General features: G+C 42.5%; 1 protein-coding gene across 3 annotated transcripts in view; it reads right to left on the bottom strand.

Annotated features, from left to right (window-relative positions):
• Positions 1 to 207: 207 nt before the first annotated feature.
• Positions 208 to 17,436, bottom strand: part of LOC143301727 (ubiquitin-conjugating enzyme E2 J2-like) — a 24,459-nt gene continuing 7,230 nt past the window's right edge. For 2 of the 3 annotated variants that reach the window (XM_076616117.1, XM_076616116.1), the window contains exons 2-8: positions 13,226 to 13,353; positions 11,234 to 11,274; positions 9,645 to 9,747; positions 6,543 to 6,633; positions 4,896 to 4,943; positions 3,002 to 3,082; positions 208 to 528 (exon numbers count right to left, since the gene is read on the bottom strand). In XM_076616117.1, the coding sequence (XP_076472232.1) occupies positions 424 to 528; positions 3,002 to 3,082; positions 4,896 to 4,943; positions 6,543 to 6,633; positions 9,645 to 9,747; positions 11,234 to 11,274; positions 13,226 to 13,347 (591 nt within the window). In that variant the 5' untranslated portion in view covers positions 13,348 to 13,353 and the 3' untranslated portion in view covers positions 208 to 423. The remainder of the gene's footprint in view (positions 529 to 3,001; positions 3,083 to 4,895; positions 4,944 to 6,542; positions 6,634 to 9,644; positions 9,748 to 11,233; positions 11,275 to 13,225; positions 13,354 to 17,436) is intronic. The other variant, XR_013057836.1, reaches the window with a different exon arrangement.

Below are 17,436 nucleotides of genomic sequence, written 5' to 3'. Positions count from 1 at the left end.
TTATGAGTGTCAGAGTATGACGTTAATACGAGTGTCAATCAGATCAAGACGTTATTATGAGTGTCAGAGTATGACGTTATTACGAGTGTCAGTCAGGTCATGACGTTATTATGAGTGTCACTCAGATCATGACGTCATTATGAGTGTCACTGAGATCAAAACGTTATTATCAGTGTCAGAGTAAGACATTATTATGAGTGTCAGTCATCAGGACAAGACGTTATTATGAGTGTCAGTCAGTGTAAGTGTCAGTCAGATCAAGACGTTATTATGAGTGTCAGAGTATGACGTTATCACGAGTGTCAGTTAGATCAAGACGTTGTTATAAGTGTCAGTTTGAGTATGACGTTATTATGAGTGTCAGTTTTATGAGTGTCAATCTGGGCAAGGCGTGATGCGATTCAGTCAGTCCATCACTGCATGTCAATGGCGTCTGCTGGAGGAAGAGCAGGCGCTGACTGATGGCTGAGACTGGCTGGCTGAGGATCTCTCTGGCTCTTTCAGCTCAGATTGCTCCTTGCGGATATCCTGAGGCACAGACACGACAACAATCACAACAGATAGTTCAACAACCCCTTACTGATATCCTGAAGCACAATTCTCATCTCCCTTACTGATATCCTGAAGCACAATTCTCATCCCCCTTACTGATATCCTGAAGCACAATTCTCATCCCCCTTACTGATATCCTGAAGCACAATTCTCATCACCCTTACTGATATCCTGAAGCACAATTCTCATCTCCCTTACTGATATCCTGAAGCACAATTCTCATCTCCCTTACTGATATCCAGAAGCACAATTCTCATCCCCCTTACTGATATCCTGAAGCACAATTCTCAACCCCCTTACAGATATCCTGAAGCACAATTCTCATCTCCCTTACTGATATCCTGAAGTACCCCTTACTGATATCCTGAAGCACAATTTTCAACCCCCTTACAGATATCCTGAAGGACAATTCTCATCCCCCTTACTGATATCCTGAAGGACAATTCTCAACTCCCTTACTGATATCCTGAAGCACAATTCTCATCCCCCTTACAGATATCCTGAAGCACAATTCTCAACTCCCTTACTGATACCCTGAAGCACAATTCTCAACCCCCTTACTGATATCCTGAAGCACAATTCTCATCCCCCTTCCTGATATCCTGAAGCACAATTCTCAACCCCCTTACTGAATATCCTGAAGCACAATTCTCATCCCCCTTACAGATATCCTGAAGCACAATTCTCAACTCCCTTACTGATACCCTGAAGCACAATTCTCAACCTCCTTACTGATATCCTGAAGCACAATTCTCATCCCCCTTACTGATATCCTGAAGCACAATTCTCAACTCCCTTACTGATATCCTGAAGTACCCCTTACTGATATCCTGAAGCACAATTCTCATCTCCCTTACTGATACCCTGAAGTACAATTCTCAACCCCCTTACTGATATCCTGAAGCACAATTCTCATCCCCCTTACAGATATCCTGAAGCACAATTCTCATCTCCCTTACTGATGTCCTGAAGCACAATTCTCATCTCCCTTACTGATGTCCTGAAGTACCCCTTACTGATATCCTGAAGGACAATTCTCAACCCCCTTACTGATATCCTGAAGCACAGTTCTCATCTCCCTTACTGATATCCTGAAGTACCCCTTACTGATATCCTGAAGCACAATTCTCATCTCCCTTACTGATATCCTGAAGCACAATTCTCAACCCCCTTACTGATATCCTGAAGCACAATTCTCATCCCCCTTACTGATATCCAGAAGCACAATACTCATCTCCCTTACTGATATCCTGAAGCACAATTCTCATCTCCTTTACTGATATCCTGAAGTACCCCTTACTGATATCCTGAAGCACAATTCTCATCTCCCTTACTGATATCCTGAAGCACAATTCTCATCTCCCTTACTGATATCCTGAAGCACAATTTTCATCCCCCTTACTGATATCCAGAAGCATAATACTCATCTCCCTTACTGATATCCTGAAGCACAATTCTCATCTCCCTTACTGATACGCTGAAGTACCCCTTACTGATATCCTGAAGCACAATTCTCATCTCCCTTACTGATATCCTGAAGCACAATTCTCATCCCCCTTACTGATATCCTGAAGCACAATTCTCATCCCCCTTACTGATATCCTGAAGCACAATTCTCATCTCCCTTACTGATATCCTGAAGCACAATTCTCATCTCCCTTACTGATATCCAGAAGCACAATTCTCATCTCCCTTACTGATATCCTGAAGCACACCAGTACTCAACCTCATTAATTGTAAACGATGAAATATTATAGATGAATCATTTCACACACTCAAAGCAAAAGACAGACGTGACCTCTCTCTCGCTCTCATCACAATACAATACGATGCCATGCAATACAATAAAGACAATACTGCAATGCAGTACACTACAATACAATTCAAATGCAACACAACACAATACAACACAACACAACAGAACACACCACACCGCACCGCACCGCACCGCAACACACCACACCACACCACACAAATGTATGACGTGCTGCCCTAAGCTGTGTCGTGTCGTGCAGAATAACTAGCTACCTGTGTGTGTGTGTGTGTGTGTGTGTGTGTGTGTGTGTGTGTGTGTGTGTGTGAAAGAGAGAGAGAGTGTGTGTGTGTGTGTGTGTGAAAGAGAGAGAGAGAGTGTGTGTGTGTGTGTGTGTGTGTGTGAAAGAGAGAGAGAGTGTGTGTGTGCGTGTGTGTGTGCGTGAGAGAGAGAGAGAGAGAGAGAGAGAGTGTGTGTGTGTGTGTGTGTGTGTGAAAGGGAGAGAATGTATATGTGTGTGTGTGTGAAAGAGAGAGAGAGAGTGTGTGTGCGTGTGTGTGTGTGTGTGTGTGTGTGTGTGAAAGAGAGAGAGTGTGTATATGTGTGTGTGTGCGTGTGTGTGTGTGTTTGTCTGTCTGTCTGTCTGTCTGTCTGTCTGTCTGTCTGTGTGTGTCTGTGTCTCTGCTCACAACCCACCTCAGCCACTTCAGAGAAGAGCTCACAGAAGATTTTGTCGTTCAAGTTGAAGGGACCGCTCTGGGCTGCCAACTGACGCTTCTGCAGACAGGGAACACACACTGAGCGAGTCAGTAAATGAATACAGAGATACAGAAATAAATAAAGCAATGAATAAACAATGTGTGGTTCGTCCGTCGGGATCGACGAGGACCATCTAGTCATCCTGGGGGTGGGTGGGTTGGGCTCTGTGGGTGCGCAGATGACTGGTCAGGCCAATCCGCGCCCGGAAGGTTCTGACGCAGTGTGGACAGGGGATGTTGGCGGCTGTCGGGGACTTGCTGGCACTGCTTTTCCTGGCCTGTCTGCGTTGCTCTGCTGCAGCGATTCTGTTGGCCTCACAAGATTTGGCGCCTTTGTGGACAGCTGAACGCCACTTTGGTCTGTCCATTGCATTCAGCTCCCATGTGTCGTGGCTGATGTTGAAGGCCTTCAGAGAAGCTTTCAGAGTGTCTTTGAAGCGCTTCTTTTGGCCTCCATGGGAGCGCTTGCCATGTTGGAGTTCGCCGTACAGCAGTTTCATGCTGGGCAAGTTTGCACGAGTGAGCACCTCTGTGTCAGGGATCTTCTCTTGCCACTTTATGCCGAGAAGTTTTCTGAGGCTGGTGGTGTGGAAGTGGTTCAGCTTTTTGGCGTGGCGTTTGTAGACCGTCCATGATTCACATCCATTGAGCACCACAACACCACACCACACCACACTGAGTAAGCAATAGCCAGTATACCAACTCAGTGGGTGTTACGGCCAGGCCAGTAATTAATAAATGAATAAATGATACTCCTCTCATGCAAGTCATGTGTACCAAATTTCAGTCTGGGTGATAAGAAATGAATGCAGTCAGACACGATTGTAAAAAATCATATAGATAGTATAAAAGTATATTGCCCATTGTCATACAAGGAAATAAGCAATATTCTAGAGAGAGACTTTTATAGGTGCTTGAATTCAAGTCTAAAACCTCGTCAATTGACTCTCTCAGACTTTGGTCCGATTCGCAGACCAATTCTGAGTTTAGCTCTCAGACTATTATCAAATTCATTACGGACCAAGTATTGTTCTTATGTCAAGTGCATATGCTTTAGTAACCTGACAATTGAGCATATAATTTTTCACTGTGGTTTGATGAAGCCTTTTGTACACGAAAGTGTGTCTTCACAAGTGACTGAGAACGTTGATGTTTTTGACTTTTTGCATTCATCATCAGTTGTTTCGCTTGTCAGTTTAACGACTTCTCTTTTACGAAGTCCTTTAAGTAATTTCCTGTAACTGTATTTAGAGTTGTTTTGTTGTTGTTTTTGTTTGTTGTTTTTTTCTTCCAAATTTCACCCACATTTTTATCCTCATTTGCCCAGTTTCTCCCAACCCTCCATTCATCCACATCTCCCACCCCTTCTAACCGATAATACTCAGATGTATTCATAAATACTTTAACAAAATGTCTTCAATCACCGATATGTGTGACGGGACATTAAACAAAATTCCTCCTCCACACGATTGTAATACATGGCAAACAGACAGACAGACAGACAGACAGAGGGATTCATGCACTGTGTACACAGGTGTTCTGTGCTGGCCAACGTGGTACAAACACACAGATGGACAGATAGACAGACAAGAAGACAGACGGGAAGACAGATAGACCGACAAAAAGACAGACAGGTAGACAGACAGACAGACAGGCAGGAAGACAGGTAGACAGACAGGCAGACAAACAGACAAATATACAGACAGACAGGCAGACAGACAGACAAACAAACACACAGACAGACAGGTAGACAAACAGACAGGCAGACAAACAGAAAAACAGACAGACAACCAGACTAGCAGGCAGACAGGCAGACAGACAGAGGGACTCACCGTGGCAGTAGATGTTTCCATGCTGCCCAACGTGGGAGTGTTCTCCAGCTGTACACAACAAACCGTCACCATTCTCAGAACATATATATATATCTGTGTGTGTTTGTGTGTGTGTATTTATATAGATAGATAGGTAGATACATAGATAATGTGTATGTATGTATGTAACCAAAACAAAACCTTTTTTTTTTAATTTCACGAAGCAGCGGAGTTAATAAAACTGGGTTGTTGTTTTTTATTATTCATTCAAACTTAATTTTTCATTCATTTTATTTTTATTTCCTCACATTTATCTATTCGTTTATTCATTCATTCATTTATTCGTTCATTTATATATTATTAATTTTTCAATTTTTTTTCTATTCATTATGGTGTTGGCCAGTCATCTGTCTAGCTGATGTGGTGTACCGTATATGGAATTGTCCGAACACACTGGCGCCTCCCTGAGAAACTGAAAGTGAACGGAGAGAGTTACTTCTCTTTGTAGTCAATTTTTCTCCAGGCAATTAAAACAAACTGTCTGAAGACAAACCAAACAAATGTTACAGGCATTCAAAACCTGAAAATGCCAGCGTGTACCTAACATACCCTTCCACTCATCGACACGAACAAAAAAAAGTACAACATAATAACAATACCAATTCATCAACTCTGAAAAAAGACGAATAAATATCAATGACTTTGTTTATAACAAAATACACACAAAAAGCAGAAACGTCAGAAATAACGTTGAAAATACAGAAACAAGGACAGCAACAGATAGTGTTTTGTTTGTTTGTTTGTTTTCAGCAAGGAATCTCCAGCACCCAGATGAGGATATTGTTTATACTGAGAATTCCCCGGACATCCCCACAGGGGGTTGTATTGTGATGTGTTACTCGTGGTCAGCATTATTATCTCCGCCCCCCATATTCCCCCCCCCTCCCCCTACAATGGTAAACCTTATATCAGTGGGGTCAGTATAGTTTATTCTATTTTATCATAAAAAGAACGGTTTTGTTGCTCACATTTGGACCCAACGCAAACTTTAATCTAAATTCCCTAGCCTGGAACAGCAGCAGACTCTGGTGACTATGGACCTGACGCAAACTTTACTCTAAATTCCCTAACCTAGAACAGCAGCAGACTCTGGTGACTATGGACCTGACGCAAACTTTACTCTGAATTCCCTAGCCTAGAACAGCAGTTGCCTCCTCTGCTGAGCTGATGGTCATAGTCGGACTCTAGTGACTATGGACCTGACGCAAACTTTACTCTAAATTCCCTAGCCTAGAACAGCAGCAGACTCTAGTGACTATGGACCTAACGTAAACTTTACTCTAAATTCCCTAGCCTAGAACAGCAGCAGACTCTAGTGACTATGGACCTAATGCAAACTTTAATCTCAGTTCCCTAGCCTAGAACATTTGCCTCCTCTGCTGCCCTAATAGTCATAATCGGACTCTGGTGACTATGGACTTAATGCAAACTTTAATCTCAGTTCCCTAGCCTAGAACAGCAGCAGACTCTGGTGACGATGGACCTGACGCAAACTTTACTCTGAATTCCCTAGCCTAGAACAGCCGTTGCCTCCTCTGCTGCCCTGGTGGTGATAGCCGAACACAGCTGACTGACCAGTGGTCAGGAGAAAGGCGAGCGGACACGTACCATGAAGCTGAGCAGGCCGGTCAGAATGGTGGACACTGACCACGCCGGGTTCCACGTGTCAGGGTGGAAATCACTGATGGACAGACACAGCCTGCAACAACAACACACACACACACATACGCATGCACATACGCATGCACGCACACACACACACACACACACACACACACACACACACACACACACACACACACAAATTATATACATATACACACTCACACAATCACAAACTGTCTCTCTATCTCTCTCGCTCTCTTTCTCACACACACACACACACACACACACACACACACAGAGTGATATGTGTGTGTGTGTGTGTATACATACATACATATATATATATATATATGTATACATAGACACACACACACACACACACACACACAATTATATACATACACACACTCACACAAACACAACTCTCTCTCTCTCTCTCTCTCTCTCTCTCTCTCACACACACACACACACACACACACACACACATGTCTGTCTGTAATGAATGACAAGGTACTAATATCGATCAAAAATGTGTTTGTCCTGACTCGGTACTAATATAGCTAGTGTGCCATTCATAAAATAAAAAAGTGTGCAATGACTAGGTACTAACATAGCAATCATACTGTTAATTAAAAAAAAATCTGTAATGAATGGGTGCTAATATAGCTAGTATGCTTTTTTTTAATGTGTCTGTAATGACTAGGCATTAATATGGCTATTATGCTATTATCAAAAATGTGTCTGTAATAACTAGGTAGCAATGTAGCTAATATGCTACTATTTTTGAAAATGTGTCTGTAATGACTAAGTATCAATATGGCTATAACACTATCATTCTGTGTCTGTCCACAGAATAAAGTACAAGGTCAGCACTCTATGTTATAGATGTATTCACAAATCTGCCCCTTCCTATCTCTGTGGCTGCCTTCACCTCTACACTCCATCTCGCTCTCTACGATCGGCGTCGGATCCACTCTGCTTACGCATACCCAGATTCAAACACTCGACTGTTGGTCGCCGTTCTTTCTCTGTCTCTGGACCTTGCAATTGGAATGAACTTCCTCTTTCGCTTCGTCAAGTCTCCACACTCAGCTCTTTCAAGTCTGGCCTTAAAACCCACCTCTTCCCAAAATAGCCTCCCTTCCTTGCCTCTTCCTTGTCTTCAGTTTCTCCAGTTTTATTGTTATGCATGCGTGGGAATGACTGGTGCGAAAGCACTTTGATTTGTCTCTGCGCAAGATTCGGAGCTAAATAAATATCATTATTATTATTATTATTATTATTATTATTATTATTATTAATGTGTCTGTAATGACTAAGCCCCAAGGCTGCAGCGCTAAGAGCCACCGCAATCTTGCCTCTTAGTTTGAGAGTCATAGTCTTTCACAAAAGACTGAGCTGTAAATGAAGTCCCATTGTAGTGGAGAAACCTTTGATCATACAACTCTCAAAATTAGAAACTGACCATTAGTAGAACAATGATAATGACAAATCCTAGTCCACTTAAGTCAACAAAATTATAAAATAATGATAAAAAGAATAATGATTATAAGAAGAGCAAGTATAACGATAGTTCCTAGTCCATTTAAATCAACAAAAGTAGAAAATTATCATAAGAGTAACAAAGATTATGATAACGCCTAGTCCATTAAGTCAACAAGCAGAAAATGATCATAAGAGGAACAAAGATTATGACAATGCCTTGTCCGTTTAAGTCAACAAAAGTAGAAAATGATCATAAGAAGAACAAAGAAAATGATAATGCCTAGTCCATTAAGTCAACAAGCAGAAAATGATCATAAGAGGAACAAAGATTATGACAATGCCTAGTCCATTAAGTCAACAAAAGTAGAAAATGATCATAAGAAGAACAAAGGTTTATGACAATGCCTAGTCCATTAAGTCAACAAGCAGAAAATGATCATAAGAAGAACAATGGCAATAACATGCCTAGTCCATTAAGTCAAGAAGAACAATGACAATGCCTAGTCCATTAAGTCAAGAAGAACAATGACAATGCCTAGTCCATTAAGTCAAGAAGAACAATGGCAATAACATGCCTAGTCCATTAAGTCAAGAAGAACAATGACAATGCCTAGTCCATTAAGTCAAGAAGAACAATGACAATGCCTAGTCCATTAAGTCAAGAAGAACAATGGCAATGCCTAGTCCATTAAGTCAAGAAGAACAATGGCAATGCCTAGTCCATTAAGTCAAGAAGAACAATGACAATGCCTAGTCCATTATGTCAAGAAGAACAATGGCAATGACATGCCTAGTCCATTAAGTCAAGAAGAACAATGACAATGCCTAGTCCATTAAGTCAAGAAGAACAATGAGAATGCCTAGTCCATTAAGTCAAGAAGAACAATGACAATGACAATGCCTAGTCCATTAAGTCAAGAAGAACAATGACAATGACAATGCCTAGTCCATTAAGTCAAGAAGAACAATGAGAATGCCTAGTCCATTAAGTCAAGAAGAACACTGGCAATGACAATGCCTAGTCCGTTAAGTCAAGAAGAACAATGGCAATGCCTAGTCCATTAAGTCAAGAAGAACAATGACAATGCCTAGTCCATTACATCAAGAATGACAATGACAATGCCTAGTCCATTAAGTCAAGAAGAACAATGACAATGCCTAGTCCATTAAGTCAAGAAGAACAATGACAATGCCTAGTCCATTAAGTCAAGAAGAACAATGACAATGCCTAGTCCATTAAGTCAAGAAGAACAATGACAATGCCTAGTCCATTAAGTCAAGAAGAACGATGACAATGCCTAGTCCATTAAGTCAAGAAGAACAATGGCAATGACAATGCCTAGTCCATTAAGTCAAGAAGAACAATGGCAATGACAATGCCTAGTCCATTAAGTCAAGAAGAACAATGACAATGCCTAGTCCATTAAGTCAAGAAGGACAATGACAATGACAATGCCTAGTCCATTAAGTCAAGAAGAACAATGACAATGCCTAGTCCATTAAGTCAAGAAGAACAATGACAATGCCTAGTCCATTAAGTCAAGAAGAACAATGACAATGCCTAGTCCATTAAGTCAAGAAGAACAATGGCAATGACAATGCCTAGTCCCTCTCCCTCACCTCACGTTGCACTTGAAACGACCGTTGGGCGTGATCATGTAGATACTGGGGGGCTTGAACGGGAACTCTTGAGGGAAGATCAGTTTCCCATGGTAAATACCCCCTGCCACATTATGACAAAAATTTCATCAGTTTGCTGGGAGGTCTGAATGGATAACCGGTCCCTTGGGAAGATCAGTTTCGCATGGTAAATACCCCCTGGCACACTTGTTATGACAAAAATGTCATCAGTTTTCTCGGAGGATTGAGCGTGAACTCTTGTAGAAAGATCACTTTCGCATGTGGAGTGATGGCTTAGAGGTAACGCGTCCGCCTAGGAAGCGAGAGAATTTGAGCGCGCTGGTTCGAATCACGGCTCAGCCGCCGATATTTTCTCCCCCTCCACTAGACCTTGAGTGGTGGTCTGGACGCTAGTCATTCGGATGAGACGATAAACCGAGGTCCCGTGTGCAGCATGCACTTAGCGCACGTAAAAGAACCCATGGCAACAAAGGGGTTGTTCCTGGCAAAATTCTGTAGGAAAATCCACTTCGATAGGAAAAACAAATAAAAGTGCACGCAGGAAAAAAAAAAAAAAAGGGGGTGGCGCTGTAGTACAGCGACGCGCTCTCCCTGGGGAGAGCAGCCCGAATTTCACACAGAGAAATCTGTTGTGATAAAAAAATTTTAAAAAAAGAAATACAAAAATGTTAAATACCCCGTGGCGCACTATGACAAACATATCATCAATATGACTATTTACGCCTAATGTTGAAAATAAGTCCTGTTTATGTCAGACAGACAAAGACGTCTTCAACTTATTGTTAAAAAGAAATGATGGCATACATTTTTTTTTAATTAACTTCCCAAACAAATTGACAGTTTCTGATTTTCTGGCTAAAACAGTTAACTGATTGCGTGATTCTGATTCAAAACACAAATGACTCATTTTAACACAACTTGAAAATTGTATATACAAGTACTGCTATTTTCTTTGATAACTTAGTGATACGATATTTCTGTATATGTGAAAATATATAATAAACAATTCACTTCCTAGAGCTACTGTTCTAGCGTGTAGTAGTATCACTAGTAGTAGTAGTAGTCGTAGTAGAAGTTGTACTTTTAATGAACACATTTTCACATTATGTAACATTAGATGAGAGAAAGTGAGATTGCAAGAAAGAAAAAATGTGTGTGTGTGTGTGTGTGTGTGTGTGTGTGTGTGTGTGTGTGTGAGCGCGCGCGCGGACATGTGCACATTTACGTGTGCACATGTGTACTGTGTTATGTTTGTATGTGTACATACAACTCCTGTGTGTGTGACAGTGTGATAAACCATAGACTGCCGGACACACAAAATATTCGACATTACATCACAATTAGAAACGATCATTTTTAGTATCAAAAGACAATATTCACTAAGGAGAAACATAAATCAGTCAATCACACACACACACACACACACACACACACACACACACACACACACACACACACACACACACACATATATATATATATATATATATACATATACATACATACATACATACATATCCACACGCATTTTTAAGTGAGATTCTGTTTAAACCAAGATAACTCGTTACCTTCGTATGGAGAATCTTCAGGTCCTAGCATAATGTAATGCCTGAAACAAAAAATTGTTTTCTTTCAAAAATAAGTATATTATATATATATATATATATATATATATATATATATATATATATATATATGTATGTATGTATGTATGTATGTATACATATATATATGTGTGTGTTTGTATGTATCTATGTATATATGTATATATGTATATATATATATATATATATATATATATAACAGGACAGATCTCAAGAGATTAACTTTTATATAGTCTAGCACTCACTGACACAGTTAAGAAAACAGAACAAAATAAAGTACAACATTAAACTTCTGTTAAGTCGTGTCCGACTATAGCAAACAGCTGTCCGGACTATCTGGGCTAGAACAGAATTTGATTACAGTGGAGAGAATGACTTGCCCAAGTTACATCCCCACTCTCTGGGCTAGAATAGAATTTGATTACAGTGAAGAGTGTCTTGCCCAAGTTACACACCCACTCTCTGGGCTAGAATAGAATTTGATTATAGTGGAGAGTGTCTTGCCCAAGTTACATCCCCACTCTCTGGGCTAGAATAGAATTTGATTACAGTGAAGAGTGTCTTGCCCAAGTTACACACCCACTCTCTGGGCTAGAATAGAATTTGGTTATAGTGGAGAGTGTCTTGCCCAAGTTACACACCCACTCTCTGGGCTAGAATAGAATTTGATTATAGTGGAGAGTGTCTTGCCCAAGTTACATCCCCACTCTCTGGGCTAGAATAGAATTTGATAACAGTGAAGAGTGTCTTGCCCAAGTTACACACCCACTCTCTGGGCTAGAATAGAATTTGGTTATAGTGAAGAGTGTCTTGCCCAAGTTACATCCCCACTCTCTGGGCTAGAATAGAATTTGATTACAGTGAAGAGTGTCTTGCCCAAGTTACATCCCCACTTTCTGGGCTAGAATAGAATTTGGTTATAGTGAAAAGTGTCTTGCCCAAGTTACATCCCCACTCTCTCGGTCAAGAGGGCTTTAGCACAGTCGGCGTTGGGGTGGTCCACAAAGGCCAACTAGCCCCCAAAGCTGCAGCATACAGAGCCAGTGCAATCTTGCCTCCCAGTTTGAGAGCCATTGCCCTTCACAAAAGACTATGCTGTAAATGATTTCCCATTGTGGTGGAGAAACCATTGATCATACAGCCAATAGCGGCGCAATAGCCGAGTGGTTAAAACGTTGGATTAAATCTGATGGTCCATCGTTCAAATATCGGTAACGGCGCCTCGTGGGTAAAGGGTGGAGATTTTTTCAGATTTTCCAGGTCAATATATGTGTAGATCTGTTAGTGCCTGAACCCCCTTCGTGTGTATACGCACGCAGAAGACCAAATACGCACGTTACAGATTCTGTAATCCATGTCAGCGTTCTGTGGGTTATGGAAACAAGAACATACCAAGCATGCACACCTTCGAAAACGGAGTATGGCTGCCTAAATGCTGGGGGTAAATGAACAAACCGACCATACACGTAAAATGTTACGTGTCTGTATGAGCGTGTATGGATGTGAGACTGAAATATGATTGAATGACACAGGAAACGAATGATGAGCGCCCAATGGCAGCTGTCAGTCGGCTCTACCCACGTAGGCAGCCTGTTGTGTAAATGACACTGTGTCTGTAAAGCACTTAGAGCTTGGTCTCCGACCGTGGATAGACGCTGTATAAGTATTCATGTCATCATCATCAGTTTGCTGTTGACCCAAGTGTAAGCCTATATCAATCTGATATAAGCCACTGATGGAGCCAATAAAACAGCCAATGTATACTTTTCTGAAACTCTTCCACCAAAAGGCGAGGTTTCTAAAACACCCGCCCTTCCAGAATATTGGAGGGCTTAGCTGCATAAGCTAAGGATGGAGCCAATATATTTTACAGTAGAGTAGATGGAGCCAATAAAAGAGCCAATATATACTTTGCTGAAACCCTTCCACCAAAGGCGATGTTTCCAGAACACCCACCATTCCAGAATGTTGGAGGGCAGGGGTGCCGCCTGCACGTACGGCACGGGGTCTTTGATGATGCGTGTGTAGTCCAGCTTCAGTCGGGCTGTTGCTCTCGCGTTCACCCGTTTGGCGGACATGTCTGACTGAAAGTGAAGAAAATATGGCATGAAGAGGGACTGTACTCCCCCTAACATCACCAGAACTCCCCTAACATCACCAGAACTCCCCCTAACATCACCAGAACTCCCCCTAACATCACCAGTACTCCCCCTAACATCACCAGTACTCCCCCTAACATCACCACATACTCCCCCTAACATCACCAGAACTCTCCCTAACATCACCACATACTCCCCCTAACATCACCAGAACTCCCCCTAACATCACCAGAACTCCCCCTAACATCACCACATACTCCCCCTAACATCACCAGTACTCCCCCTTAACATCACCAGTACTCCCCCTTAACATCACCAGTACTCCCCCTAACAACACCAGTGCTCCCCCTAACAACACCAGTGCTCCCCCTAACATCACCAGTACTCCCCCTGACAACACCACGTACTCCCCTTAACATCACCAGTGCTCCCCCTAACATCACCAGTACTCCCCCTAACAACACCACGTACTCCCCCAAACATCACCAGAACTCCCCCTTAACATCACCAGTACTCCCCCTAACAACACCAGTGCTCCCCCTAACAACACCAGTGCTCCCCCTAACATCACCAGTGCTCCCCCTAACATCACCAGAACTCCCCCTAACATCACCAGAACTCCCCCTGACAACACCACGTACCCCCCCTAACATCACCAGAACTCCCCCTGACAACACCACGTACCCCCCCTAACATCACCAGTACTCCCCCTGACAACACCACGTACTCCCCCTAACATCACCAGTACTCCCCCTAACATCACACATACTCCCCCTAACATCACTAAAACTCCCCCTAACATCACCAGAACTCCCCCAAACATCACGATAATCTGACAAACTCACGGTGCGGCCTCTGATCTCTGTCCTGTACAAACGACTAAATAAATAAGCCATGCTTGACGCCCTTCCCATGTGTTGATGTACTTCTGCTATGTGATGTTCATGTACTTCTGCTATGTGATGTTCATGTACGTATGTGATGTTCATGTACTTCAGTTATGTGATTTTGATGTGATGTTCATGTACTTCTGCTATGTGATGTTCATGTACTTCTGCTATGTGATGTTCATGTACTGCTATGTGATGTTCGTGTATGTTCATGTACTTCTGCTATGTGATGTTGATGTACTTCTGCTATGTGATGTTGATGTGATGTTCATGTACTTCTGCTATGTGATGTTCATGTACTTCTGCTATGTGATGTTGATGTGATGTTCATGTACTTCTGCTATGTGATGTTGATGTACATCTGCTATGTGATGTTGATGTACTTCTGCTATGTGGTGTTCATGTATGTTGATGTACTTCTGCTATGTGATGTTCATGTATGTTCATGTACTTCTGCTATGTGATGTTCATGTACTTCTGCTATGTGATGTTCATGTACTTCTGCTATGTTGTTTCCTACCTACTCCGCTCAGGTGGAGAAATTGAAAGTAACTGCGGCTAGTGGCCTCCCTTAGTGTATAACTTCCCTTCTGTATGAACGCAAAACACGAACGTTGTTATTCATTGATAATGACACATGGGCAGTTGCACCGAACTTTCTAAATCTTTGCGTATGTTTTCTGACTACGCCACATACAGTCTTCTTCTTCTTCTCTGTGGGGTGCCGCTCAGAGGAACTGTTCACCAGATTCCTCCAGGTCTGTTAGTGCCAGTGGTGTGTGTGTCTGGGTCTCTGCAGTTTCCCTGTCCATTCTGCAATGTGGTCAGTCCATTCTTCTTTCCTGTCTCCCCCCCCCCCTTCTCCCTCCTTCAACAGTTCCTTGGAGGGTTGTTTGAGCAAGGCCACTGGATCTTGTTACGTGGTCATACCAGCGTAGCTTTCTTTTCTTTACTGATGTCAGCAGATCTTCATGAGGTCCAAGGTGCTGCTGGATGGTTTGGGGCACTTGCTCATTGGTGGTGTGATCAGTGTATTGGATGTTTAGTATCTTGCGATAACACCTCATTTCCATGGATTGAATTCTTATTTCCAAATCCGCCGAAAGTACGAGTGTCCATGTCTTGCATGCATACAGGGAGATGGGATTTACCAGTACGCTCAGGAGTCTGATCTTGTGTTTCACAGAGATGCTGCCGTCCTTCCACACAAGTTTCAGTCTGGGCAGTCCTGATGTTGTCTGTGCTACTCTTGAGATGGTTTCTGGTTTCAATTCAATTCAATTCAATTCAAAATACTTTATTATCTGCTTCAACCAAAAACAGAAAATTTTCTTTAGTCTCACTTAAAATAAAATGCCCGGCAGCAAAAATCAAAGAAAAACAACTGACACACCTTTCACTTATCACCATGCACACATCAATTATTATGTAAAAAGAAAAATCATGTGGGTAAGATACTATTACATTATGATTCAGAGTGTAACAACTGTGTGTGTGCTGCGTGTGTGTCCGTGCGTGTGCATGCATCGTTTGCATCCTTCATTGCTGATGATGGATCCCAGGTAGGTGAACTGTTGAGCAGTTCCTAGCTTCTGTCCCTGGGCAGTTATATCAGCAATAATGGTGTTATGCCTGGTCATCAACTTCGTTTTTTCGGCGTTAATTTCCATGCCACAATTATATTATTGAGGTTTCATCCATATTGTTAACAAGCTGGCAAAGCCACCATATCGTCTTCGAAGCGAAGACTCGTGATGATTTTCAGTGTAGTATATCTTAAGGAAATAAAGTTGTTAATTCATAAACATAATCTGTATTCGTATGTGAGATAATGATGTTGCAATCACAGTGATAGTATCAACGTGTTATGGTTTTCATGAAACAGAACACAATGAAATAGTACAGTTCACAATATGTTCACACATATGAACTGTTCATCAACTGTGACTACCAATAACAGATGGGCTTGATCGAAAAGCGAAGTGGTTCTGTGTGTTTTCAATCTTAAAGACCGTGTATTTGAACTCCGGTAGCTGCGATATTGTGCCAGTGTTGGCCAGTCTCCAAAATTTGTATCACACACGAAAGGAAAGTTTCTGTTCATACACACACACACACACACAGTGAAGTCAGTTTTTCCTCATAAGGCAAACGGCAAACAATTTCACCCGAAGGACGGCCCAGCCTAGAAAACGTAACTGCACGTTTGTAAAAAGACACGTAATCATCAAACAATTGAGAACTGGAAAATTTCTGAAAACGTTTCTACAAAGCAAATGAAATCAAAACAAACGAATGTAATAAAGAAAATCTTTTTTTCTTTTTATTTCGAAACGATCGAGTCCGTTCACAGTCCAATGCACAATGCTAAAAGGATATCGTCTTTAAACAATTTACGAGGAAAAATCACCGGCATTTATTTGTAACCGGAACTGTGCTTCGTCACTGTCGACACAGACCTTGTCAACTCCGCTGCGGCTGTCGCCGGATACCATTGCGACACTCACGCGCGCGTGTTGTGCGCAGCGTGCAAAACCGGTGTTACGTTACACTGTGTTCCTCCCAACTCAACGGGGACAGGGACAAAATCACCATACCTAAAACGATCCTCTTGAAAAGAACGGCCAGCTTTCTATCTCCTTTCAGTTAACTTCCCTGCTGATGAATGCCTATGCGACAAGGGTTTACAGACACCAGAGCACTTGCTACGGTTCTGCCCAATTTTTGGTGCACTGAGGAGAGGAACCTGGCCCTGTCAAACTCCAAGAGAAGCTCTGGGCACCACCTGGTGCACTGAGGAGGGGAACCTGGCCCTGTCAAACTCCAAGAGAAGTTCTGGGCACCACCTGATGCACTGAGGAGGGGAACCTGGCCCTGTCAAACTCCAAGAGAAGCTCTGGGCACCACCTGGTGCACTGAGGAGGGGAACCTGGCCCTGTCAAACTCCAAGAGAAGCTCTGGGCACCACCTGATGCACTGAGGAGGGGAACCTGGCCCTGTCAAACTCCAAGAGAAGCTCTGGGCACCACCTGATGCACGGAGGAGGGGAACCTGGCCCTGTCAAACTCCAAGAGAAGCTCTGGGCACCACCTGATGCACGGAGGAGGACAGCGGACTTGGCGCTGCAGACCAGATTGGCCATCTGACAGCATGACCTGGGGAACGCAGAAGAAGAATT

The sequence above is a fragment of the Babylonia areolata genome, chromosome 28 (assembly GCF_041734735.1).
Source record: "Babylonia areolata isolate BAREFJ2019XMU chromosome 28, ASM4173473v1, whole genome shotgun sequence".
Taxonomy (NCBI): Eukaryota; Metazoa; Mollusca; class Gastropoda; order Neogastropoda; family Buccinidae; genus Babylonia; species Babylonia areolata.
Note: the sequence above shows the minus strand (reverse complement) of the source record. Positions and strands in the feature narration are given on the sequence as shown.